The following is a 27070-nucleotide window of genomic DNA, read 5'->3' as shown; positions in this document are numbered from 1 at the left end:
TTCCCCTTCAAATTTATTAAATTTGCTAATAAAACAAAACAACAAAATCTCATGATTAATTGAAAGACCTAAAGCCATAAATAACACATGAATTTTTAAAAGCACTCACATGTATAGACGGCCAAAAGCTTTCAGTTACTGAAGGTGACTTGTTCTGCCTGCCTGTCCTTTCTACTATTATCATGACACTGAAGGACAAAGCAGGTTTCTCCAGACATGACCCATCCATTTCCCCAGGTCCCCAGACATCCCTGAACACATACAGATGCTCTTTTCAAAGTTCTCGGAAAACAGCAGTTACTGAACACAGAACACTCTTATCAGCATTCAGTGCTGTCCCCTTGCCCTGGGCTTCCACATTCCTGTTTTCACGTCAGTCTAACTCCCAAATGGAAAGCTATTCCTCAGCACTGGAACATAAATGCATTCAACAAAAGTGATGCAAAATCTGAAGAAAATTCCACTGACTACAAAAAAATCAAGAAAAGGACTAAGTCACAAGCCTTTTTTCTTTTCTTTTTTTTTTTTTAAATGCGCAACTCCCAAGATCGCTCAAGAAAACACAATTTCTCTAGTGACAAGTATTAAAAAAGGATATACAAAACTTGAGTTTTTCCTGTATCAAGTAAGTTTATTTCTTTCAAAATTCATCACTGTATATTAGCTAAAAGTAATAATGTACATATGAAATACAACCGATTGTGATACCTTAATGTTTTGTTTCGCTAAGAAAGCTCCATAATGTATGGCTATCTATACAATACATAGTCTCCAGCATATTTGTAAGTGCAAAATACTGTTATAGATTTACATAGTTGTAAATGTACTGTTCATAAAGAAGATGCTGATCTAGATTAAAGTCTAATTAATTGGTATTTTCTCTAAGCTCAAAAGCACATGCTCCATTTAGAAATGTTTTAACTCAAGGAAAGATACAAGTAACCTTTTTTTTTCTTGCTGTTTCAAGTTTTTAAAAATTTCTGTGGTACTTTTGTGCAAGAAAACTAATTCCATATAAACTATTTTGGTATGTTTTTTGAATACTTCTACAAGATATTAAAACTAAGTGTACTTACAACTACTGCAAATGTTTAAGCCAAAACTCTAACACTCAAATACTTAAAAACTTACTATTTTTTGAAGTTTTCAAATGGGATGTACAAAAAAGGTCAATGCTTTATGTCGCTGCTGTGCAATATTTGTCAGCCAGGGCATCTAAGTATATATGGAAGTTAAAATAAACATTTTCCCTCTCCCACCCTTTCCCTGTTCATGAATCTAATCTTTCTTATTCCCAGACATATCTGAATAAATCTGTGAGCAGTTCCACTCCCCAAGCTTTTAAAGTATTCATTAAAAAAATAATAATAATATAAAAGACACATAAACCCAGTATCTCCAACCTATTTTTGTGAAAATTACCTACATTTAGAAGAATCATAGAAAAGTAAGATGAAATACAGAGGCATTGTGTTAAGCATTTTCAGAATGCAAAGTTAACATATCCTGAAATCATTTTTTCATTTGCTTTTAGGTAGCAGCCATGCTGCAAGTGCAGCTGTCACTGCTATTCACATTCAGTTGCTCTCTCCTGCATTTCCCGTCTTCCTCCCACCCTTCTTTCCCAAACACCGCGCAGCTCTGCCCTGCCCGCAGTTGCTTGCTGCACGCCTTGCATGACACCGCTTCCTCATACCAGCCTCCCAACCTCCACCAGGACCAACAGCTGCTCTGCATCAACTTTAACGATTATTCCCTGATGACACAGAAGCCAACATGAGCAGAATATCTGATCTCTGACAAATCCCAAAGTCAAATCTTGATGTAATAGTCAACATTGAACTTACTCTTGACAAAGCCCAGCCTGGCAGATTTTAGTTCCAAGGCAAACCAGTCATACCAAATTCCTGAAAGAAGTATTGTAGCGCAGGATTTATTTGATGTCTAAATGGAAAAAAACTGGGGACTCCATTTTCTATCTGCCACTTAGATGTAAGGGATTCAGGGAAGTTTCTCCTTTCCCCACACCTTGTTTTAAGAAAGAACATCACTTTTGATTTTGATATGTCCAGATTAGAATTAAAAACATTAGCCGCGTCGTAATGGCTTATTCCAACCATGCTAGGTTTGGCTGGGTTTCACGTGAGTGTGCTGGGTAAGATGAAACCCAGACTGTTACAGAATCACAGAATCACTGAGGTTGGAAGGGACCTCTGGAGATCATCTAGTCCAACCCCCCTGCTCAAGCAGGGTCACCTAGAGCACATTGCACAGGATTGCATCCAGGCGCATTTTGAATATCTCCAGAGAAGGAGACTCCACCACCTCTCGGGGCAACCTCTTCCAGTGCTCTGTCACCCTCACAGTGAAAAAGTTTTTCCTCATGTTCAGATGGAAGTGTCTGTGTTTCAGTTTGTGCCCATTGCCTCGCGTCCTGTCGCTCGGCACCACTGAAAAGAGTCTGGCCCCATCCTCTCGACACCCTCCCTTCAGATACTTGTACACGTTGATAAGATCTCCTCTCAGCCTTCTCTTCTCCAAGCTAAACAGGCCCAGCTCTCTCAGCCTTTCCTCATAAGAGAGATGCTCCAGTCCCCTAATCATCTTTGTGGCCCTTCGCTGGACTTGCTCCAGTAGTGCCACATCCCTCTTGTACTGGGGAGCCCAGAACTGGACGCAGTACTCCAGATGGGGCCTCCCCAGGGCTGAGTAGAGGGGGAGAATCACCTCCCTCGACCTGCTGGCAACACTCTTCCTGATGCACCCCAGGATACCATTGGCCTTCTTGGCCACAAGGGCACATTGCTGCCTCATGCTTAACTTGGTGTCCACCAGCACTGCCAGGTCCTTCTCCGCAGAGCTGCTTTCCAGCAGGTCAAACCCCAACCTGTACTGCTGCATGGGGTTATTCCTCCCCAGGTGCAGGACCCTGCACTTGCCTTTGTTGAATTTCATGAGGTTCCTCTCTGCCCACCTCTCCAGCCTGTCCAAGTCTCTCTGAATGGCAGCACAGCCCTCTGGCGTATCGGCCACTCCTCCCAGTTTTGTGTCGTCAGCAAACTTGCTGAGGGTGCACTCTGTCCCTTCATCCAGGTCACTGATGAAGAAGTTGAACAAGACTGGACCCAGGACTGACCCCTGGGGGACACCGCTAGCTACAGGCCTCCAACTAGACTCTGTGCCACTGAGCACAACTCTCTGAGCTCTGCCATTCAGCCAGTTCTCAATCCACCTCACTGTCCACTCATCTAACCCACACTTCCTGAGCTTGTCTATGAGGATGCTATGGGAGACAGTGTCAAAAGCCTTGCTGAAGTCTAGGTAGACAACATCCACTGCTCTCCCCTCATCTACCCAGCCAGTCATTCCATCATAGAAGGCTATCAGATTGGTTAGGCATGATTTCCCCTTGGTGAAGCCATGCTGACTACTCCTGATCACCTTCTTTTCCTCCACATGCGTGGAGATGGCTTCCAGGATGAGCTGCTCCATCACCTTTCCAGGGATGGAGGTGAGGCTGACTGGCCTGTAGTTCCCTGCGTCCTCCTTCTTGCCCTTTTTAAAGACTGGGGTGACATTGGCTTTCTTCCAGTCCTCGGGCACCTCTCCTGTTCTCCATGACCTTTCAAAGATGATGGAGAGTGGCTTAGCAATAATGTCCGCCAGCTCCCTTAGCACTCGTGGGTGCATCCCATCAGGGCCCATGGATTTGTGGGTGTCAAGTTTGCTTAAATGATCTCTAACCCACTCCTCCTCCACCAAGGGAAAGTCTTCCTCTCTCCAGACTTTCTCTCTTGCCTCCAGGGTCTGGGGTTCCTGAGGGCTGGCCTGAGCAGTAAAGACTGAAGCAAAGAGGGCATTCAGTAACTCTGCCTTCTCTGCATCCTTCGTCACCAGGACACCCACCCCATTCAGCAAAGGGCCCACATGTTCCCCCACCCAACTCCCCTCTGCCAGGGATGAGGGAAAAAAAGTTATAATTTAGAAGAGTACATACATGTGCAAGCCACCCGAGGGGAATGCTCAAGTGTTCTGAAGAAAACTAAATTTGGCACAGCCAGTTTCTGACCCCTTGGAAAAAAGGCAGAGCACTTCAGGCACGCGGCGCAACTCTGCTGTGCCCAGCACTCACTGCCGATTACACAATTCGGGAAGGGAGCAGCAGCGTTTCACGTGGGTACAGCTGCCCACTAGAAGCTGTAAAAGCACAGATCTGTCAACTAAAAGACAGAGGATCATTAGCATATAATTCGACCTTCTGTATAATGTAGGCTTACTTCTCTGATTAATTCCCACCTTCTAGAAAAATAAGTAAGTGTGCAAAGCTATGATCCAAATTGCTCTCTGACTTGCGTTAGGTATTATTTTTAATTAAGATGATGAAGCGCTTATCCGCATATCAAATCAATAGATTCATTTTTGTTTTACTATATTTAATTCTCATAATGCTATTGTATTTGTAGCTTTTTTTTTTTTTTAATTCTGGGAAAAGCAAATAGCTGCTTTACAGAAATGCTTTTTAGCCTAAAGGAAAACTGATTCATTGGCAAATGAAATATGAGTTGAAGAGGCATTTGCAGACCTGTCATTGGTTTCAAATCCTGGAGACATGAGCTCACTACATACCATGGATAAGGATGATTACATTATCCAGGGTCATACGATAGCTTAGATGTTTACTGTCTCAGATACTACAGATCAGGTAACAGTGAAGGGACTCGCTTGCAACATCACAGCTGAGTATGTGCCACCAAACAGTACTCTGGGAGACACACACACACAAACAGCCAAAAACTGTGATCTGTAGAGTCTCGTTTGATTTGAGACCCAAATTACCAACTACCTGTGGGAGAAGGGAAATCATTATATCAAGCTCTGAATCGAGGTGCTACAGCACGAGGATGCAAAGCAGGGAAGAATGGAGCAAGTCGCTCAGAGGGCACTCGAGAGATACCCTGTCTGCACTACAGCATTACAGTATAAGCAAGTTTACAGGGTATTAACGCTTCAAATAATCACTGCTTATACTGTGGGGAGTTAACTCGAACTCAAGCTGAAAATTTTAGTAAGCTTCAGCAAGAGTTCAAACATTTTCAGTTAGCATCCTTAACACAGATGACACATGACAGTTCTTTACCTCCATAGTACTACTTACTACTCAAAGGTATTCCTCTATGTCCTCTGCAACCACAACCAGAGCAGAGGTCCCATGCATGTGGTAAATTACAACTGACTACAGAAAGCACTTCAAAAGCACTTCCTGAAAACCTGCAGTGAATAATTTGAAATTAGCCAGAAGTTCATTATCTGGAAATTTATTCCCAGAAACATTCCCTTCAGTCAATCCCTAAAACATATGCCTTAGAATGATCTTAACATAATCTGTTTTTTAGTACAGACTACTGTCTTTAAAAGTGTGGTTAATTTTAAAATCCTGGACTGAATATGATAGTAAGTTACTGGTCTGAGTATGGTAGTGAGTTTCTCTAGGGTTTTTTGTGTGTAAAAAGACTTAAGTAAGGTTTTAAATTTGTTGCTTGTCACTGTGGCTTTCTAAAACTAAACTGAAAAATTGAAGAAAAGACAAAAAAACCCATGACTTAGAAATTGCCTGTTGATGTGCTGTAGAGTCCCAGTGTTTTGCTATTTTACAGCAACTGATGGTGAGCCACCCTCGGGGCCTTCACAGCAGCAGATGATCCTCAATCCCTTTCAGACTGCAGCAATACTCAGGGTTCTTTCTTTACAGTCCTTTCATATGCTCTAAAAAGAGGGTTTTATGACATTTTTCCATGAAATTAAAGATCTGTATTTATAAACTATGTATAATATATACAAGTATACACACACACATCTGGACAGTAGTAATGGCAACAACAACATTTTTAGCTTATTGTAGTAGTTCAACTTTGCAGTCTCCTACAGTACCAAAAACTAGAAGCCAGGTACCTCATCAGGATATAGCTGACAAAAAAAGAGACCTTACTTTGGAGTAAATGATCCATATTTTAATTTTTAAATGAGATATTCTGCTATTAATATACCTTAGAAAAAAATTCAATGGTGAAAGTCTTTTTAAACCCCAGATTTTTTTGGGCATTCTGTAATTTTAAAAAAATCTGTATTTTAATAAGCTGTTTGAATAAAACCAGCTTTGCTTTGGCTTCATCTTAATGACATCAGTGTTGCCATAGAGATTACTGTGACATCACAAGGTCTGCATAACGGTCTTAAAGAATGAGAAGTATTGGAAAACATTACTTAAGAGGCAAGACCTTGTCTGAACATAGTTTGACCGATTAACATTCATGAAATCCATTAAAACAGAGAAGTCTTTTTCCAACATGATACAAAGCCTTTATGTTCTATCTTAAATTTTTTTTCTTAAAAATCTGAAAAATGCATAGTAAACTACTTGAATTCCGTTACAGATTTTCCTAATTAGATATTAGAAGTTGTCATTTAAAAAAATAGAAAATGAATAACCTGACATCTCATCTGGGTTTTTGGTAGTAAAATAAGACCATTTTCCATCCTCACTTACATGCCTGACTCATTCAATACAACCAGTTCATTCACACAGAGGGTCAAATACATGACGACCTCAGTAACTAGCTTCCATAAATCTTATTACTGAAATGCAGATACACTCAAGATATCTTTGTAATAAGAGTCCTACAACTGTAATTGAGTAAAACCAAATCAATAATGTAATAGTGATAATTTTATAGCAATTTAGATAATTCAGATTTACAGAAATAAACTCTCCTTTAGCATGTTGTACTATGTCTAGTGTACTAAGGTTTATTTTTCAGAAATATCTGAAAGTTTTAGCATTACCAGAAAGCAAACTCTCAGACACTAAGTCTTCCACAGTACTGAACAATGCTTTGTGTTGAAAACACTATTTGTAGAAGTATTATAGTAGTGGAATCCTAGTAATAATCAAAATAATACTTCCAGCTTTCTACTGTCCTGCAAATACATAAGTAAATAAAAAGTCATTATTTCAGGTCTATCAAGTTTATCCTTTACCCAAAGATTATAGAACTGTAGCACAAACCCTGACCATCTAATTGAATTATCCAAGTGAGGCAAAAAAAGGTTCTTTCCCCCCATACTCCAACCCTTCAATGCAGATACAACCATCCTACAACACATTATTATTGGACTTCCGTCAAGAGCTTTCTTGGACATTTCATTAAAAGAAAAAAAAAAGAAAAAGAAAAGATGGCTTCTAAGGTACTGCTTGTCTTTTTTAGGGGGACACTGAGATTGGTAAGCATCAGTCTTCAATTCTTCATATTCTTCTTTAAAATATCTTTTAACTGTTCTTTGATAATATATCATCTCTAATTTCAGGATTTAAAATGAATCTCTACAGCTAGTTAATGTTGCTCCATAGGCAATAGAAACTTCGCTGCCCAGCTGAACACAGTGTTTTCTCCAGTGTGTCAGGCCTGAGTTTTCCACTGTAGTTACAGCAGCATTATGGCTTTCTTGCTCTCCAGTACACTCAATCCCCTCTCTTCCCATGGGTATGCTTTTCCCTCTGGTATTTTTCTTTCTCAAGAGGACTGAGACTTTGCGCTATTTTTACACATAGTTCATTTTGTTGTTCCTTGTGAGCAAGCAATGACCAGACAACTTGTCAGTTCATTGTGCTTGTAAACCTCGCCTAGAGACCCTGATAGCAAGGAGAACAAACATCACCGTCTTCCTTTCGTCCTCAGCGATCTCATAATAGCAGCTTTCACAAGTAACAAGCATTTTTCATGTTCTGCAGGCTGGTACATAAACTTAAACCTTTCAGTACTAGTTATCGGAAGGAACAGACTGCAGGATAGGTCATTTCATTTACCAGCTGTAGTAACAATCATGAAAAAGTAACAGTTTCCTTCTGATAGATCTATTTAATTAGTAATGGCTAGCATGCAGTAGTGAATACCCAGGTATGAAAGGTGTCAGACTGAAAATAGCCACTTACTTACATAATGAATTTCCCCCCTTAGACTCTCACAAAAACCTCTTCCCTCAATTGTATACAAGTCATTTATTATCATTTCAGATAATAGCTCTTTAATATTAAATCCAAGCCTGAAATTCTACGAAGGAAATACTAGCGTAAACTGAGACCTGTGGACAATCAATGGATATCACATAATTATATCAGAGAACAATAAAAACAAGGCTGAACAATGTTTCCAAGATTGATCAGAGGCTGTTCTCAATTACTTTAAATTGCGACATGCTCCATTAGAATGCTAAAAATGTCTCTCTAACCAGTGAGACATAATACAAGCAACTATCAAAGACAAGAATCAGCAATAAGCCACATGTTCTATCATCCATTTCTTGACAATGCTAAACTCATACGTTTGATTTGTATTTCCAACAAAACTAAATTAACTGCTAAGTAACTGTTTAGCATTTATTGATTCACTGAAATTATAATTTATGTCCAATTTCTTAGACTCAAAACAAGAGATCTAAAATTAGAAACATGTTACAAGGATCAAAACTGAGTTTTTTCCCCCCCATAATTTATCATAACTACCTGGTGAGCAATCACTACCAGTTAAAACATTGGTAAAACAGTTGCATTTAAAAGACTTTTGTGCAATTCCTTTCTATATGGCCTTATAATCACTGGGGAATATAGATAGCAATCACTGGGGAATATAGATAGCAATACAGAATTACAATACATGAACTAGGTCACAGATACACAGCTTCAAGACTTCAGATACTTTAATAGGTTTATGCAGACTTTTGTACAAAAAAACTGGGGCAACCACATAATGAAATCCCTTTTAAACGTCTAGAAGAGGGAAAAGAAAGCATTAAACTCTTTAAACATTGTTTAGGCAATCCATTCTGCTTAGCCCACATAGGTTTAAGATCAATTTGAAGACCTTAGCTCAGGTGAGGGAGAGACGATGGTCCTTTCTTTCTCAACCACTTCCTTGGGTGATTGCAAGCAGGGTGTCTTATATACTGTGCCTACAGGATGCAGTTTGATTTATCTTTCCCAGGGCAAATCTCTAAAGTCTTCCTCTTTGCTATGAAAAAAATTTCCTTCTGCCTACTGTCTAGAGCAGGCAACATACAGTTCCAAGGCAAATCAGTTTTCATTGCAGCATATCTTACAAAATAATGAGGCAGCAACCAAAAAAACTTACCAAACTTCTTCACCAGTGTGAGCATTTTAACATCTTCAGGAAAAACAAGTTTTTCAATGGAATGAATGTTTTCCCCATTCATCCTAGAGCATATTCTATAACCTTCCCAATAAAAGCAAGAAGCCCACCACATTTGGCACAATTTTCAAACCCTGAACAGGCAAAATTATACCCCCAATTTTTCAACACTTAAAGTGGGATGTCTGGGTTGATATCATTCATAATAGATGTCACTGATCCTATTTCCCCTTTCAACTAACTATCTTCAAGTATTCTCTCCCTTCCTATGCTTTCTTTCTGATGAAAGACTATCTCCATGAATCCAGCCTGTTAAACCCCCTTTGGCTTGCCTCTTTCAGTTTTTTCCTTCAGATCTGTTCAGTTACTTTGATCTATTAAGATACATTCATGCTTACACTGAAAAATTCTATTATCCATGTTTTATCTATGTCTCAAATGTTTATTTCTTTATCATTAGTTATCCCATACTCATATCACACTGAAAATTTAGGTTATACTTGTTTTACATATACACTAAAAGTAACCTAAATTGGTTGACTGACAGGTGACTCACTATAAAGTGTTGCTTTAGGTTTTTTGTGTTAAACACTTTGTTTCTACGCTCCATATTACAAACTCCCAAGAATAATTTTGTTATTAAAAAAGTTAAATATAACTTTTTGTATTTTTACATTTGAGGTCTGAGCAGGGAAGATTAACACCATTGACCTGGACAAACGACAACAAAAGAAAAGACTAAATCAATTTTTTTTTCTGATGCAAGAATATTGGCAGCAAATACTATCCTGATTTATCTTATGATTGCTGTGTGTGAACAGTGAAAAATTGGACAAAACAAGGATTCTTGATCTACAAGTTCTATACCATCATCAAATTACGGCTCCTCTCTCTAGAAAAATGTATGAAGATGCTTTCTGATTATTCCACCAATGCTCCTGAATATCAGCAGGTGATCCAGACTACCTTAAAACCATCAATCAGATCCTTTGAATGGGAACAGATAGAAGTCTGTAGCTCTAGAATAAAACCTACAGGAAAAACTAGTACAAGGCTAGCATTTGTGACTGTGACAAAACATCTTCAGTTCAGAGAACTTCAGCTTGTGAGGGCTTCTTTCTAAAATTTGTTTCTTTCCTAGCATTTTAATCTCTAAAAGCCTCTCCCACCTTAGGGGGAATCAGAAATATTCAAGCTCACTTAAAAGTTACTCAGGTCATTCGACACTTTCTGCCTTTCTTAGCCTCTCATCTTGTTATTAAAAACTTGGAAGAAAGCCTGTAGCTCTAACCCCACTACAATAGATTTCTATTTTTATTTTCAAAAGATGCCAGCATAATAGATTACATTCCTTAACATTTTATCAGTTGTACAATAACAAAATTCTTGTAGCATTGAATTAATTGTTTCGACAGGAACAACGCCAGCTACACACCACCCAATCTCATCATTTAGGTACTGTGTCCTCTTTTACTTCCAAACACCTCAGATATTGGCAGCCAACTTGGAAGGTCACCAATTTCAGTCATCAGCGAACTCTCAATTGTTCAGCAGAAGAGGAGATGGGTGAAATAAAGCAAAACATATGTAACACAGAACTTACTTAGCTGTAAAAACATTTAATATATTAATCTTAAAAAAAAAAACTGTAATCCAATTTCTGCAAACAGGAAGGATGGTTTTAGACAACACTACTGGTAGGAGCACATCCCCTGCATCATGAACATTGCTGTGACACCAGGTGAGGAGAGAAGACAGGGCCTAGTTAATTTATGGGTGACCTAATTCAGATGTGGCCAGAATTAACTGTAACTTGGTCTAGACGAGGAGGCCAGATTCAGAGAGCTTGAAACTGTCCCTGAAGGCCCTGCTAGCCTGCTCCTCCATGAGCTGAGCTCTGGGACAGACACGCAGCAACCCTAGTTCCCTTGTGCTACATAACAAAGAAGGAAATGCCCCAGGTGGGTGAGCTCCAGGCCTTACTGATAACACCAGCCATGATACCAACTGGAGGCTTAAGGTAGATGTCAGACCAGATGCTCCCAACAAAACGTTCCCTTTCATAAGTAAGCTATTATATTCTCTAGGAGATGAGTTTCAGAAAACAATGATAATAGAGTGCACTGTGATAGTCTAATTTAGTACTTGCAGGTAACAGTAAGTGCCTTCATCCAAGAGGAAATACATGGCCTTCTAGCCAGATACAGACAGTACAAAGCAGTTAGTTGCAATGTTTAACAGTAGTTAGAGATCTAAAATCCACCATGAATAATTAATGGTAGATATATACTCAGCCATAAAGAGACAGACATTATCTCCGCTAATTCTTCCAATTTCTTTCTTCAACTCCTTATCATGATCTCAGTCCTGCCTAGATTAAACCACAAGATCACTCTCCTCCATGACTCAATTTCAGCTGAGAACGGACTGAAACACTGAACCAAGTCATTCAGATCCAAGAGAAATGACAAAGACACTATTGGGTGTCAGCCCACTGACAATACCATACTCAATACTTTCCCACTAGCCTTTCTAATTACTCATGAGCATGGCTTCAAAACAGCACTTGCCAGATACAGAAATCATGAGGCAACAAACAGATCATGGGAAAATCCAGCAGCAGCAACTAGCAGAAGAAAAGTAAGATTTAATCTTAAAAGAACAAGAGTTCTGAGAGCAAACTAAATCCAAATCACACACTTTCTTCAAGTAATTTCTTAAATAAACTTAAAAGCATAACCCAGGAAGTTATTTCTTTTTTTTTAATAAATTTCTAATTTATGATCTTTTTTTCCATCATGATGCTGTAAATCCTTAGCTTTAGCAAAGCTCATAAGGAGAGACAGGGAAAACATTCAGTAAGAATAAAGCACAGCTCTTGATCAACTCCCTACGTATCCTAAATTAGAAAAGCAGCAGCTCCCAGAAGTACAACTCCTAGCATCCCTTAGATCAGTCATTCTAAAACTGCCTCTTGTTCAGAGGAAAGAGGGGGGAGACTCTTTTCTAGGTAAACTCAAAATTTATTGATTTAAATATTTGTTTGTTTGCATGCTGGTCACTGTCCAGTTAAAAGCTGAGTTTTGTTCTAAGTCATCTCATAAGCTTCAGCAGCAGTATCTAGTATTAACGAACACTGCAAGTTGCAAATACATTAACATCATACATTGAGAGATGGACTTTATCTTTGTGATCAAAATTATTAGTAGAATTCTATTAACTGAAAAGAGAACTATCAAAGAGAGTTCTGTATTCAAAATATAAACATTTCATCAGCAACATATACAAACCAAAGCACACCAAACAGCATGTCCCAAGCATCACAAAAATTAGTCCATAGCCAAGAGCTCTACATCAGCATTTTTATATTAATATGCATTACCTGTCAATCTCTAACAAATTTTCTTCTGAGAAAGGTGACATTGTTATGTTAATCAGAACACACTTTGACCATACACATTTTATTTATGGACAAGGACAAGGCACACAACTATGGATTAAGATGCCTTTTAAAGTCTTTGACTTTTGCATTAACCAGGGAACCAACATATAAACTTAAAACATCTACTATAGATGTGTCAATCTTTATCAGAGTATTTTAATATTAATTTCCTTCCAATTAACTTTTTCTTCCATTTGCAAGATGGCAAGGGATTGAAACAAAAGAATAAAAAGTGGCTTCGTAACTGTCTTGAAAGAATGATATTAGGAAGTGAACTTTAAAATTATCTTCTCTACATAAAGGCAGAAATGCAGACAAAAATCAAAGTTTGTATAGATTATTTATTTATAATGGGAAAAAAAGCATTTCCAGAGCCATATAATTTTTAAGAAGTCAGATGAATTTTACAAATATTATAGCATTCAATGGTTCTATTTCCTTAGACTAACAAAGCTAATCAAGCAATTATGAGACCCATATTAGAGTGCCTTTATAAATTTATCAAAGCAGTAAATTGAAAAGTATGTTTCACTACCACCTGCCTGAAGTAGAAGAGAAAACCAAACATCTGACAAAAACATTCATAACAGAGTGGGAATCATTTCTGCACAAATTGAGTTTTGTTATTGCCTTAAACAGATTTGAAATAAGTCTGTAATTTCTTTAACAGCTCTCCAGTAGTATTTTATATTCTATTCCATTACAGGTTGTTTTAATATAGGAAAGACTAGAGGGCTAAATCATCAATATTTAAATAGACATACCCTTCATAATTTTGAAAACTTCAAAACTTAATCTTTTAATTACTCAGAGGAAAAAAAAAAAATTGAATAATTGCTCTTTTATGTAAAAATCGTTAACTTGCCAAAAGGAGCACAGCTTTGCAATGCTATATGAAGTGGTGAGAGGAGGAGAGGGCAGGTGTGGCATCAAGGAAGGAAAAGGAGAGGCTGATGCAAGTTCAAAGTAAGAACGAGTTTGTAGGTAAAGAGAGTAACAAAGCTGGCACGCAGAAAACTGGCATCACCACATCTGATCTGCATAGCAAACAGCTCAAACGGTCTTTGAAGAATTCTAGGAAAAAGGCAGAAAAACAAACAAGCACCGGAGCCCACAGTTGAGAGAAATTTGTCCATATTTCATTGCTGCTAAGAGTTAGTCACATCCCCCAGGCATAGAAGCCACGGGCAAACATGAGGTTAGCTGTAGGAGATCTAGGAGACATTTGTGTAGCACAGCTCCAAGTCAAGTAAGATGAAAGCTTTTACACTGGAAGCAAAGTCCTGGAACAGAAACGACTTGGGAAGTCGGAGCAGCTGAGCAAATGCGATGAGAGGATGGAGCAGACCTAGGGATGCTGGAGGCAATTCCAGAGATATTTTGAGGGACTGTCACATTACTGCTGTCTGTGACCACTTGGAAACACAGAAGAGCCAGGACAACCTTCAGAGAATTATATTTTCTGCTCATTTATTTTCTGGACTAAATAGATAAACCTCATTCTAGCATGTGAACTGCTTCAGGGTACAGAAGCTCAGGGGAAGTGGTGAGGGAAAGAATTATTAATTTGTGCTAGTTTGGAGGGCAGGGAGAGGGTTAAGGCATTTAACATCTTGCAATCAAATTAAACCTTAAAGAAAGAATAGAAAAGAAATATTAGTAAAAGGGGGGGGGGGAGAGCTACCTTACATTAAACTGTCATAATAAATTTCACTGTTGCAGTTTACAGAAATTAGGAGAACAGAACTACTTAATTTACTTTATTTCACCAGAAATAAGAGTTTTAAATGTTAAAATGGCAATTCTTTAAAACCCTGAATTATAAGTTTTCCCAAAATAATCAATTAATTGAATAGAATCCAGCCTTGCAAACACTTTTTTTCTAGCTGAGGGCTTGTCATTTGAAAAAATACAAGCTAAAGTTATATTCCAATAGCCAAATAAGGTGATTTACTCATCTGCACAAGACAAACTGTTTAAAAGTGAAGATTCCCCCAAAACAAGCCACCCAGTTTAGAACTTTATATAATCAGCACTCCTTCTTGGAAGGACATCTTTACTTTGAAGTAAAGACTTGTCAAGCAGCTAGTTGCAAGTAGTTTTTACAAGTCTCCCAGTAAATTAAATAACTGGTAAAATCAGTAACTATCCCACTCATTTCAAACTATTTCAGCTAGTAGCTATTTGATCACATATAGTACATATAGTACATTACAAAGTTGCTTATTTAGGGAGTTTGCAGTGTTAGGCTATTATTTACTTGTGGCTTGAGCGGGGAATGTTGGTTCCTTATGGTTTTAGATGGCTTGAATTTTCAGTTTTAAGAGATTCTTCTTCCCAATAGTACATTAACTTTCTGCCAACCTCAGTCCTCGCTCCCTCTCCCCAAAGAATTTTAAATGTAATTCCCAATAGTACATTAACTTTCTGCCAACCTCAGTCCTTGCTCCCTCGCCCCAAAGAATTTTAAATGCCATCTAACACTGGGAATCAAGAACATGGATAAAATGACTTGAAAAAAAAAAGTTAAAGTTTCTTTTACATAAAATCTACGACTAAACAGCATTTCCACAGTGTTATCCACCAAACTTAGTCTTAGTATACTATATCTGAAAATAATGTAACTAGTTTAGCTAATGGAGTCTCCAAATGCAAATAATTTGCTGAGCATATACAGTCAAAGGCACTAAGGTATGCACCTTCAGGCTTCTGATCTCAGAGTTTCTCGAGCCTAGTTTTAGCATAGTTTTTTTTTTTCTTCCTGGAAATCCACCTCAGATCAAGGGTTAAGGCCTTCTTCTGAAGAGGAAGGCAGGGACAGGTTTCTGTGGCCAGCCCTTAAGCGGCAGACTCTCGGCCAAACGCCAGCACAGCAAGCAAGGAGTTGAGCAGGGCCTGGCAAGGGGGCTGTCTGCCGTCTCAACGTTGCTGGCCCTGAATGAAGGCCCCCACTGGGAGGGCTGGACAGCAGCCCTGGGAACCTGAGCAGAGGAGTTTATTGCGGTTTTGTCGGGCAAGCTAAGCTAAATTATCAAAGAAGAGAGGATAATTTTGAGGTGGGGGGGGGAGAGAGAGAGAGGTTTTGGATGGTGAGAACTTTTGATATAGAAGGGATTGGGGGATGGTATGTATCAACCAGTTTGAGCTCTGGGAAAAGAAAAGTTAAGGAATGAAGGTTTTCCAGGTCACTCAGATTTGGTGAGAGGAGCATACTTCTTGCTTTCTGCTCCTCTCAGCTCTACTCTGTTCTCTTACTCCCAACTCCACATGTTGCAGAATTACTTCCTAATGACTTTCTAGAGGGACAAAGATTAAAAAAACACCCACACATACACACACACATATATACACACACACCCCTTACTTCTTAACCACCAGTATTCCTCCCACTTTCCCCAAGTTTCTTGTTAATGCACGAGTCCCACACCCAAATATTGCAGCATCTTCATTTAGGAAGTAAAAACCCTGACAACCTTTTTCCTAAATTTAAATAAGGCCCTCATCCATCCTCTTAATAACCATAACTTCTTTTCTGAGCATAAAGCCTCTTACAAGAATCACTATTTTTCCTCTTCAATCATACTCTCTATCACATATCATTAAGTTCAAGATCCTTAATCTTACTTTCATGGACTTGTTACGCTATGTCTTTGTTAATTAACAAATTTCTCTTGGATTTGCTTTCCAGGATACCAAGTTCAGCAGCTGCTTGACTCCATCCACAGTTATGAAACCTTCTAATGACAAATTCTACACTTGAAATTCCCGGAGATAAAAATCTCTTCTGTAGACTCGGACAGTGTCCCGAAATATCATTTCTGAATTTGTCCACACTGAACGAACAAACATTTTTCCATCAACGGTTATTCTGTACACTACTTATTCCGTACAATCCTTGAAGGCTCTGATTATAGTCACAGGCAGGCCATGTATATACACAAACCTCTTCATTCTCTCAGGAAGAATCACAAGCTCTTTGTTTATTTTCTTAAATCTCACCTTTCATTGCACATCCTCAAAAAAAAATTTTTCTGAAGCACAAGTATTGCTTTATTTAAAGGCAATAAAGGCTTTTGCCACAGACTACATGCAACCACCGTATATTAATTCAGATATCATATATCCCTTCTCCTGGCATCTAAAGGCAGCATTCTGTCCAAATTTTTTTCTGACATTGCCTCTTCAGGGATGACATATGGGGCAATTTTATTCCATCTGCCAACAGCAGGGACCCTGTTGTCTGTTGTTGCTGTTGCCTCTTACAATAACCAATTTTGCACCTTTATCATACACATTTGATGGCACATCAAATATACCACGTTTTATCTGCAGTGCCTGTCCTCTCAAATATGCAAGACTTCTGCTTACACCAGAAACAGGTCCATCATCATCATATGGCAATTTTGAGACCAGCGTTGTTCTCCCGTTGAAAAGTAGATTTGAATTTCTAATTGTCTGTATACCAACCAATGCTAGCTTTCAATTGGCTTCCCACTGTTCAAAACTAAGAAAATTTCTAGTGCTTTCATTCTCATCATACCGTGTGGAGATGGGTCATTTTTTCATTCTGCCTTTCACAAGTTTTATTACATGCTATTTACTTCAAAGGGACCTTTTACAGTAGTCTGAATGAAGATGCATAATACCAGCGTTTTAAAGTGTTTCCATTCTGTTTCCATTAAAAATGATCAAGCTCAGTCACCATTGTCTAAAATCTTTGCAGTTAATTTTCTCCATAGCTCAGAACAATTAATTTGAATTTTTTTATTCTATCGATAGAAATTGATAGCCTCATACTTGAACATACCTCTTTTCTGTGTAAAATATCGCTCTTTATTGCAAATTAACCTACATGAAGCATAACATTAAACACAAGTAGTAAAACGGGCAGTAACATTATCTGAGCATTTCCCAAAACATGCTCTGAAGACTTGTGTACAGTAAGTAAAGCCTCAGAAAAGCACCATAAGCTCTAGTGCATCCTATGATTTAAAGTTTGATTACCACAGGAACTGTACGTCAATGCATTTGTTGGGTGCGGGGTTTTTTGATTGTTTGTTTTAATGTATTGACAGTCTTTGCATGCCACTTTGGGTCAGTTTGTACAATGTCCAGAACAACGGGCTTTCAACTCTAGCTGTGGCATTGGGGCATAAAACTACTACTACAGCAAGTAAAGGTAGGAAAAGTGTGTTTATCCATGTACTTCTATGCTTTTGTTAAGCATAAAACAGATTGCATTCCATATTTTAAGCATAAATCATGAGTTGGATGTACAGAATTTTTAGAGTTAAAAGCAATGTATTTATAGCTGACATACCTGCTCCTTGGAAGAAACATAGATTCTTTAATGAAGACTGAACCAGACAGCAGGATATACCAACAGGTACCAATATCATCAGGGCTGGAATAAAGAAAGAGGACATGGTAAGACACTTGATTTAAGCAGCTGATAGCACTAGCAGATCTCCAGTAGGAAAAGCACCATGAAGAGCCAGAAACACTCAAAATTGTGGAAGAAAACCACAGTTCAATCATTTAACGAAAAAGTCCTTTAAATCATTCTAATTTCCACCTAAAACCACATATACTATTAGAATGCCTCGTAACATTTACTTCATCTTTAAAAAGAAAAACAAACCAAAAAAACCCAACAGATCTATCCATTTGGTACCAACACAGAAGTCCAGTGAAATGTAACTGAGATTGATTAAAAGGAAATCAAGCTATATTAAGTGTATTGTATTCTGTTGAATCCTTTACTTTCCTCTTGCTGAAGAGAACTGTAGCAGCTTCCCCTCTATGCATAAGGCCTCCTTGCCTCATTCTAGACATCTGCCTCTTCTCTCTTTCTTCAGGAAAGAAATATGCCTCTTGGCATCATTCCACCTTCCCCAAAAAGTAAAAGCGCACTGAATACATTTACAGATGTAAGTCTACATCAGATTTGCAGTCATCTTATCTGCTGCTATTGCTCACTACCCATTTCCTGCTTCTTTCTGGCACAAGGAAAAAAATCCCCCATAAAAGGGACAGTTTCTTCTCCCTCCCCTCATCTTACAGAAGACAAGTGAAGGTGTGGAAGGAGGTTGCGATTTGCATCCCTTTGTCATCCAAGCCCAGTTCATTTTACTGTAGATTCAGATGTTTCTCCCTGCGTAGTGTGAAACCCTTTTAATAGGCTTAGACTCTCTTCTTAGATAAGTTCAAGTAATGTTTAGACTTCAAGTAATGTTTAGGGAAAGAAACTAGTTTAAGGTTACTAGAAATAGCTGCAGTAGAAATCTTGTGCCATTTTGACAGGCTATACTGACACTATGTGCGCTTTACTTCAGTTTTTACCACTCCTACTGCTTCTTGCAAAGAAGCTCAGTAACAGTGGACTTGAATCCAATTAGTAACTGCACTAGCATTCTTATCCAAAACCACATCCCTAGTGACACTCTAAGAGATGCAGATTACTTAATTAATCTGTAGCACCTTCATTTTTTAAAATTACATGTCTCAACTCTTTAGCAACAATTAGTTCCAACTTCAAGCAGGAACAGCCCACATCTTTTAACAAACGATGACAGCATAGCATTAAAATCTGATCTTAAATCTAAGTAGGCTTTGTGCAGTTAGCAGCACATTTTTTATTTGATGAAGCAAAGCTTAGAAAGTAACTATCAGGCAGGGTCCCCAAAACAAGAGTGCCGTTTCTTCAGCACTCACTGTATTATGCTTTCTAAAAGGAAAAATGAAGTGGGGAAGAGAGAGAGGGAGCTAGCCTAAAACAGCTGAAAGTAAAAAACAGTAAACTGTCAAATTTAGAAAAAGTTACTCTATTTCTATTTCACATTTTAATATAACCATGATAGAAAGTACAGACATCAGAAACATGGAGGATTAATAAAGGAAATTGAGATTATAGTCTATGACCAAGAACACAAGAATTGATTAAAATGATGCAGCTTATATTTGTTTTCTATTAGCCTATGACCAAAGTGGCCAAACAAATATGGCATTTAGGATTGTATGCTACAGCAATTCTTTGGGTATAAATAGATATCCTCTAAAAAGGAAGCAAGCAGAGAGTAAATATCTGACGAACAAAACAATGAATTTAAAAAGCACCTCAGACAGCACATCATGTTTACTACTGATTTAGTAATGTGAACCCAGCAACCAAATTTAAAGCTTTTGTGTTTTTGCTAATCTAAAAATACATGTTAGTATGCTGCAGTTTCAAGCAGTCAAACGTAATTGAACATAGGTATATGCTATGGCTTTTCATGCCACTCTGAATTGAACTGGAATTGTTGTCCTTGCGAATTACAGTTAAGCTTGTCTAATCTTTCTCCTCTTTCTGCTTGAAAATAAAACTCCTTTCACGTATGCCTTACTTTGGAGATAACAGTGGATTCCATCCACTGTTGGATGTTACTACAGTTACAAAATCAAGCATTCATGTCGTGATACTTAAGTGTGCAAGTACCCACCCTCAGAGTTTAGCTCTTAATACGGTAACTTCAAGTTTATATACCTTCATCAATACTGTTTTTATGTCAAGGCATACCCAAAAGTTAATCCAAACACACACACAAGAATTTATTTCAGAACACTGAGTAAATTTTGGAAGTAGATTTCCTATGCACAGTAGTTACCATTTGCACTGAAAATTCAAGCGTGTATAAGCTCACTAGAGAAGCCTGCCTAATGAGGGCCTATGATTACTATAAATGACTGCAAAAATAATCAAAATTGAAAATGTTTGCCAACTGAAACTATATCTATGGTCCTCTACAGAGTCTGCATATGTGCATACCCTAAATGTACCTCCCTAGGAATGTGAGCACTCATTCCACCTCAGATTTGTGTATATAAGAAAGTACCTATATAGCTACTTTATACCTATATAGATAGATATATCTACTTCTGTTGCAAGGCTTTTTACTTGTTTCATACACAAGCTTTATCAACTAAATTACATCTGCAAGCCTGTTCTACAGGCTGGTCAAAAATAAATTGGTATAACCTCAGCTGAGAACTCCTACAATCCATTCCTAAGCAAAGTGCATTTCATCTTCAAGTCACATATTTCAATATAAGCTCTATCAACGGTTTCATCGTGGAAGGCGCACAAGCATCACAACAAGTGATAGAAGATGACAGCCTCTGATGTAGGTCTATCTCATTCACAGGTGACTTCACAGCTCACAATCAAGATACACTAACAAGCAAAAATAGGCACAAAAGCTCTCTGCAATGCAAGGTGGTTTTCTGCTGGATTGCACAAAGTTTACTACATAAAAAGATGCAGTACCTATGTTGAAGATGCCTGCAGTCAAACAGGGCACAAAATCATCTGGGTTTAAAAAGATGGAAAACTACACTGACCAGTAAAGACTTAGCAACTTCAAAATGAAAACTTCAGGAAATACTTCTTTATACGGACAACAGAAAATGTATTTTATACAGACACTAGAAAATGAGTCAGTAACTTGGCATCACAGCTAAGACAACAAACAATTTTGATTTACATAATGAAGTGCACCAGGCTGCCTTTTTTGAAATGCAATTCACATGCTTGCTTCTCACATGGATCTGTACTGTGCTCATCCAACTTGTTCATCTAGAAAAATCAATGTGGCACATAAATACAGAGAACCAAGTTAAAGTAGATAAACTCAAGAAAACAAGCCACTTGAAGAAAAAATATTGTTCTCAAAAGCATAAACATGCACCTCAGTTAAGGCACATCTTTAGACAATCTTCCCCCAAAATTCATCCTGAAACAGCCCACACTGGCAAGTAACCTCCACAAAAATCAGAGGGCAAAGGTGTGTGAGGGAGAGAGATATCAGAGGCTGGTAGAGAGATCCCGACAAGCATCTCCTCCTAAGCTGAGAGGCATATAACCAGCACTGCTGCTGAACTGCACATTTGCTGATTTTGTTTTTTTTAAATATGATTTGAAATATTATAACCTGCATTAATTAAAATACTTGAAAGTTTCTAAAAAAATTTATTTCCAGCAATAGCTTTTAGACCATAAGTGATTTCCCAAGTTGCTGGAAAATACTCAGTCAGGATTTCAGAGTGATAACTTTTCCAGGTGGATTACAGAGAGCATTATATTATCATTTTTAACCCCCCTGCCCCCCAAAATAGCCATTTGACTAAATATAAATGCGCCATCTGATGGAGAACCACCCCAACTGGGGGTCACAGGCTTTATGACTCCAGAACAAAAGTAATCTAAAGATCCGTTTATACTTTTACAGAAAGTCATTTCCAAATGTAAAATAATTGGAAGAATTAAAAAAAAAAATGTATTTAAGCCAGCAGTCAAATATTTGAACTTATGCAAAGATTAGTAATACACAAAGTGAGATCATTTTATTTTGGCCCTTGAAGTATTGATGAACTATTAAAATCCTTCTTTCAAATCACATATTTGCAAGGCTTAAGATATATTATCTTACTGAGGATTTTTCTCTCCGAAGACAAAAGTAGCCACTGGCTTTCCACCTTCAGTCAGTATGTTCAATATACAAAGTCATCTTTACTTTACTTTTGAATTTTCTACTAAATCACTTAACGTACAGCTTTAATGATTATATATTCAGCCAAAATGGTTTAAATTTTTCTATTTTCTTTTAGTTTTTTTTTTATTTGATCACACACAGTGTGACTTCTCATTCAATTAATCATTCAATTCAGTTATTTTTTTTGCCAGTTCCTGGGTTTATCCATTGAACTTTCCCTGAAATAGTTACCTCTTCAGCAGTTGTTGCTCCTTTAGACTTATCTATCATGCACTTAATACAAATATATATATAAAAAATATACATTAAAAAAAAATTTAAGTGGATAAAGTGTGTGTGTGTATATTTATGTATACACACATATACATATATATATGTATTTCAAAAGCAGCATCTGTTTTATGACAGCTAAAAGTGCTGGATATGGATTCAATAACAAAATTAAACTTTACTAACATCATCTGCTTAGTTTTGTTTTCCTTTTGCTTTATGCATACTTTGATAACTATATTTATATTTTACAGTCATGTTTGAGAATTTCTAAGCTCTCCTAAGGTACCTGCATCATGCTATGCAAAACACAAAGCAATCCTATGATATTCTACTCCTTAATTATCTGAGTAAATAAACAAATCTTCAATACTGGTGTGTCACAAGAGTGGAAGGTTACTACAGAACACATATGTATTCAAGAGGTATCTTCCTCAAAAGATACCATATATTCTTTTAAGCTTTCATTGCTGGTCAATAAAACACTATAAGAATTTCCAAGGCAGTCTTCAAGAGCAAAGAATGGTGATGCCTTCTCATTCTCTTCATCCTTAGAGCTGCTGGTAATAAAATTATTGGTGTCTTCATATATGGTCTTAAACAAAACAAATCTTAAAAACACACAGAAGATAGTTTCCTTTCCCCAAAACACATATGCTACCCTCCAAAAAAAAAAAAAAAAAAAAAAAGCCACAAACGAAAGACCTCAATCCAGCTTTTATATGAAAATATATTCAATTCCCACACTTCTCAACATTTGCTATACTTCCATTTGTTTAGAATTAAGGCTTTAAGAGCAAACCCACTTTGGCAGCCAGCTTTTGTTAGACAGAACTGTTATGCAAACCATGTAAAACACTTTCATTTTAAGTTTACTGGGCTTTTCATAATACTATTCATGCATCAGGTGGTTTTCAACTAATTTTCCATGTTTTCTCTACTGCGCTTGACATTCATTCAACAACGATACATCTTGCATTCTTCAGGACTTTTGTGCCTGTAATGAACTATGGAAGAAACTACAGAAAAAGCCTATACTGAACTACAAAAGCACTTTTTCAAGCCACACAAGGACTCACACAAATACCATTTTATCAGATGTAGAGTAGTTACATTTGAAAGTGTTTCTTTGCAATCACATATTACACTTTATTAAACATCAAAAATTAATTCTAGAGTATAAACCTAAGCCTAACCATGCAGCTTGCTTTAACTGCTGGAATACTGCATACCACTGCCAGTCTGCAGAGGTATCTAGAAACTGTTCGTCCTTCTAAAGATATTTTCTCTGTCAGTGAGATCACAATAAATGATCTTTAAAGGACTCTTTTGGGAAGGAAGCACACATCTGACTGGATTTGGGGGGAGGGTATCATCTGCATGTGTGCAAGCACTTCATCCAGAATTAGCTGAAGCAGAATAGACATGGATGACTTCCCCCCCCAAAAGCATCCTTAGAGAAAGATTCAGCTTGAGGAGAGCGAGGAGTCTTTTAGGGTCCAGCAGCACCTGTCAGTCAAGTGGATGCTAAAAAGGTAAGACACATTTGCCTAGGTAAGATCTTTTCAACAGCTAGTTTTCTAAGGGTGCCGGTGCTGTCCATCACAATAATCATCAGTAAAACAGTAGCTGTCAGACGCTAGGAGCCTGGAAGATCAGCGTCAGGCAGAAAGCAAAGCCCCAGAACACAGCACATCTGTTTACCTTCAAGGTCCTTCCCCCACCTTCCCCTCCCGCTTTCCCCTGCCTTGCAAGGGTGCGTGCACAGCAGGAGATACTTGAAATCAGGACAGTTATTGGCAGCTGCAAATTTCCAGCAGGGCTCCACAAGTGTTCCCTGCAGGCATGAAATGTTTTCATCTGTTTACCTCCAGTAATGGAATACATTGCCTCAAATATTTGGGGGGGGGGGGGGGGAAAGAAGGGTTCTTCAGCTCCCCCCTGCCCAGCTCATCTACTGTTCTAGGTATTCATCTGGGTGAAATTCAGGGTTTTAAGTTATACTGCTTACTAAATACAGCACAGCTATCCACTTCCTCAAGTTAGAGGAAACAAGATTTATTACTAAGTAATACGACACAGGCAATTTATCCTACAGAGAAACACAACTAGTTCAACCCAAAAGTCACATCTTAAGGGGCAGTCAAAAGGATTAATTTAATACACATAGCCATCCTGTCCTAGCTATACTAAAGCTAACAAAAAAAACAGTGAAACCTTGGTGACACAGATTTTCATCCAGGCTTTACAGAACCAAGAGGACTACAGGCATGTTCAGGTCACTGGTTGGGCAACAATCTTCACTTGTGTCAACACACTAGGTTTAGACTTCTGCCCGTAAGTCTACACCCACTAAAAAGCATTCAACTGCAGTGGAAAGAGTCTAAATCTAAAGAACAAGAAAACCCTCTTTGGCAGAAATATTGAGAGAGAATTTTTATTCTGTGAAGACAAGAACAAAAGGACTCAGGTACCAAGATTCAACGTTCTCCTCTTACAGCTTCTATGATGCAGTTATCTCCTGATGAAGTGCTCAGGATACTCAAATTCTGCCAGCTTGCCTCAAAGTGGTAGCTTTAACTAACCGAGTAGTTATCAATATGCAGACTTTATTCATAATTTACCCTTAATTCAGTAAGTTAGTTGTACAAAATTTAAATAATCCTACTTTAAATCTTGACTGTAATATTTTAGCACTCTTCTGAGAGTAAGGGATTTCCTGGGGAATCTACATTTAATTTCCCAGAATACACGAAGCCATAATTTATGGGAATTTGGGAGCTAGAAAAGGAAATCCAGAGACTGGATTGTAATGTCTTCCCATTATACATTTCCCTCCCCAGCTTCCTTGACGTAGTCCTTTTTACGCAACTACAACCTGCAGCCAGACAGCAGACTTCTTCTCAACTTTAAAACTTGAATTAAATCTGACATTAAAAGCTTAAGCTAGAACTTTGAAAGCAACTTTTTGTAGCTGTCGAACTGCTGTGTTTGGAAACTTCAATTATATAATTATTCAGTAGTCTCTGATGATACCACAAGGCTATCTCTGCTGATAAGGTCAGACAGTATTTTAAGATTTAGGCTTTGCCCCTTCTAGCATATCACTGTTCTTTGAGATCTCAGAGCTAACTAAAGTTCAAAGATCAGTAATCACTTATAAAGCTCTCAACAAATGAATGGGACAAACTCAGACTCCAGATTACCAAGATCCAAGAAATTTGTGGGCTCTCTCAGAGCCTTTAACATTTGTATCACCAAACTCTTCATACTGCGAGCTATTCATTCCACTGAAAACTGGAGCTTCTTATTCCCAGATCCTCAGATAGCTACATATATACTACTTAGAACTTACGTTGTATTTTTTAATTGTATTTAATTATTTTTAAATTTTGATTTAAAACAATCTGCAGCACTTGTACACCAGGCTTGCAATCATAAACCTGTAACAATGCTAATACCATATCAGAAAAAGATTACATACAAAACATGATTTTTTCAATACATCTTCCCCACAAACACTGATTCTAAAGGGCATTAGCCTACAGTAGTATAGCAGTTCTTCCAATTTGAGCTTTCCGATTTCCTGATCACAAAAGATGCTAAAAAAACTCCCAAGGTATTAACCTATTATCCACACCATCTCTAGCAAGACTTCCCTTTCCTAACAAGGCCTGAAGCATCACTTTTCTTTAAAAATTCCTTAGAAGTAGCTGTTTTTTAGGGCCATTTGATTCTCTCTTCACATGAAGGCGACATGTAGCACTACTACAATCTCTGAAACATGAATCATAAACCAGATAAAGTTTACTGCCGAAATGCAGGTAACAGTTCAGCACATGCCTATCTGTGTGTGTTTGGTTTAACTGGAATAACATCATGAACATGCATAATGGCAAGAACTTGCAGGTCTTAGCGATGACTGCAGCCAAACATGCTTTAATACTGCCAAGTGCAACCTCACTTCAGCGCTGGACTTGAAAACATAGGCTGAACAGAAGTCTGCTGCCCTGGCCACCTTCCCATCATCAGTTTCTGAGCCAGCTCCTTTAAAACAGCACTCAAAAAGGCTAAGCAGAATACAAGTATCCTTAAAGCCTACTGGAAGCAAGCAAGAAAATCACTTCTATATAATTACTGCTTAAGAATATCTTTTACAAGAGAAAAGTCCTTATCCTGAGTTCTAACAGTGGAAGTGTCATTCTCCTTCCAGCACCAGACTGAATGGTCTCGCTACCGCAGATGCTAGAAGAACCACCACCTTAAGCCAAACATCAGCATCTGAGATAATTACTTTCCAGTTCAGAGATATGGTCTGGTATTTTCTAAGCCACTTCACAGAAAAGGTCAGGAAATCTGCAAAAACATTTTCTTGAATGTGGAAAAGCTGCTTTGAATTAATATCTCCATAAATCATTAAGATTCCAAACACTAAAGGATTCATTTAGGACTTATGTTTAAACTGTACATAGTACCTTTCCCACAGCTACATTTGTAACTCTATTTTGATTAACAAAGTTATAATACAAACCAAGATGTACCTGCTATAAAGACTACATTCTCATGAATTCATGTTCAATGTTGTTGAAAGTTGAATAAATCTCATAATGTAAACAAAGAAAAATTTA

General features: G+C 37.9%; 1 protein-coding gene across 1 annotated transcript in view; it reads right to left on the bottom strand.

Moving 5' to 3' along the window:
* The window catches only part of RAPGEF2 (Rap guanine nucleotide exchange factor 2), a 301571-nt gene that overhangs the window by 97684 nt on the left and 176817 nt on the right, over window positions 1-27070 (bottom strand). Inside the window, exon 19 of the mRNA XM_067297871.1 lies at window positions 17963-18046. Within this exon, the coding sequence (XP_067153972.1) occupies window positions 17963-18046 (84 nt within the window). The remainder of the gene's footprint in view (window positions 1-17962; window positions 18047-27070) is intronic.

This window comes from Apteryx mantelli, chromosome 5 (assembly GCF_036417845.1).
Source record: "Apteryx mantelli isolate bAptMan1 chromosome 5, bAptMan1.hap1, whole genome shotgun sequence".
In the NCBI taxonomy this organism is placed as follows: Eukaryota; Metazoa; Chordata; class Aves; order Apterygiformes; family Apterygidae; genus Apteryx; species Apteryx mantelli.
This window is presented reverse-complemented; position numbering and strand designations above follow the sequence as displayed.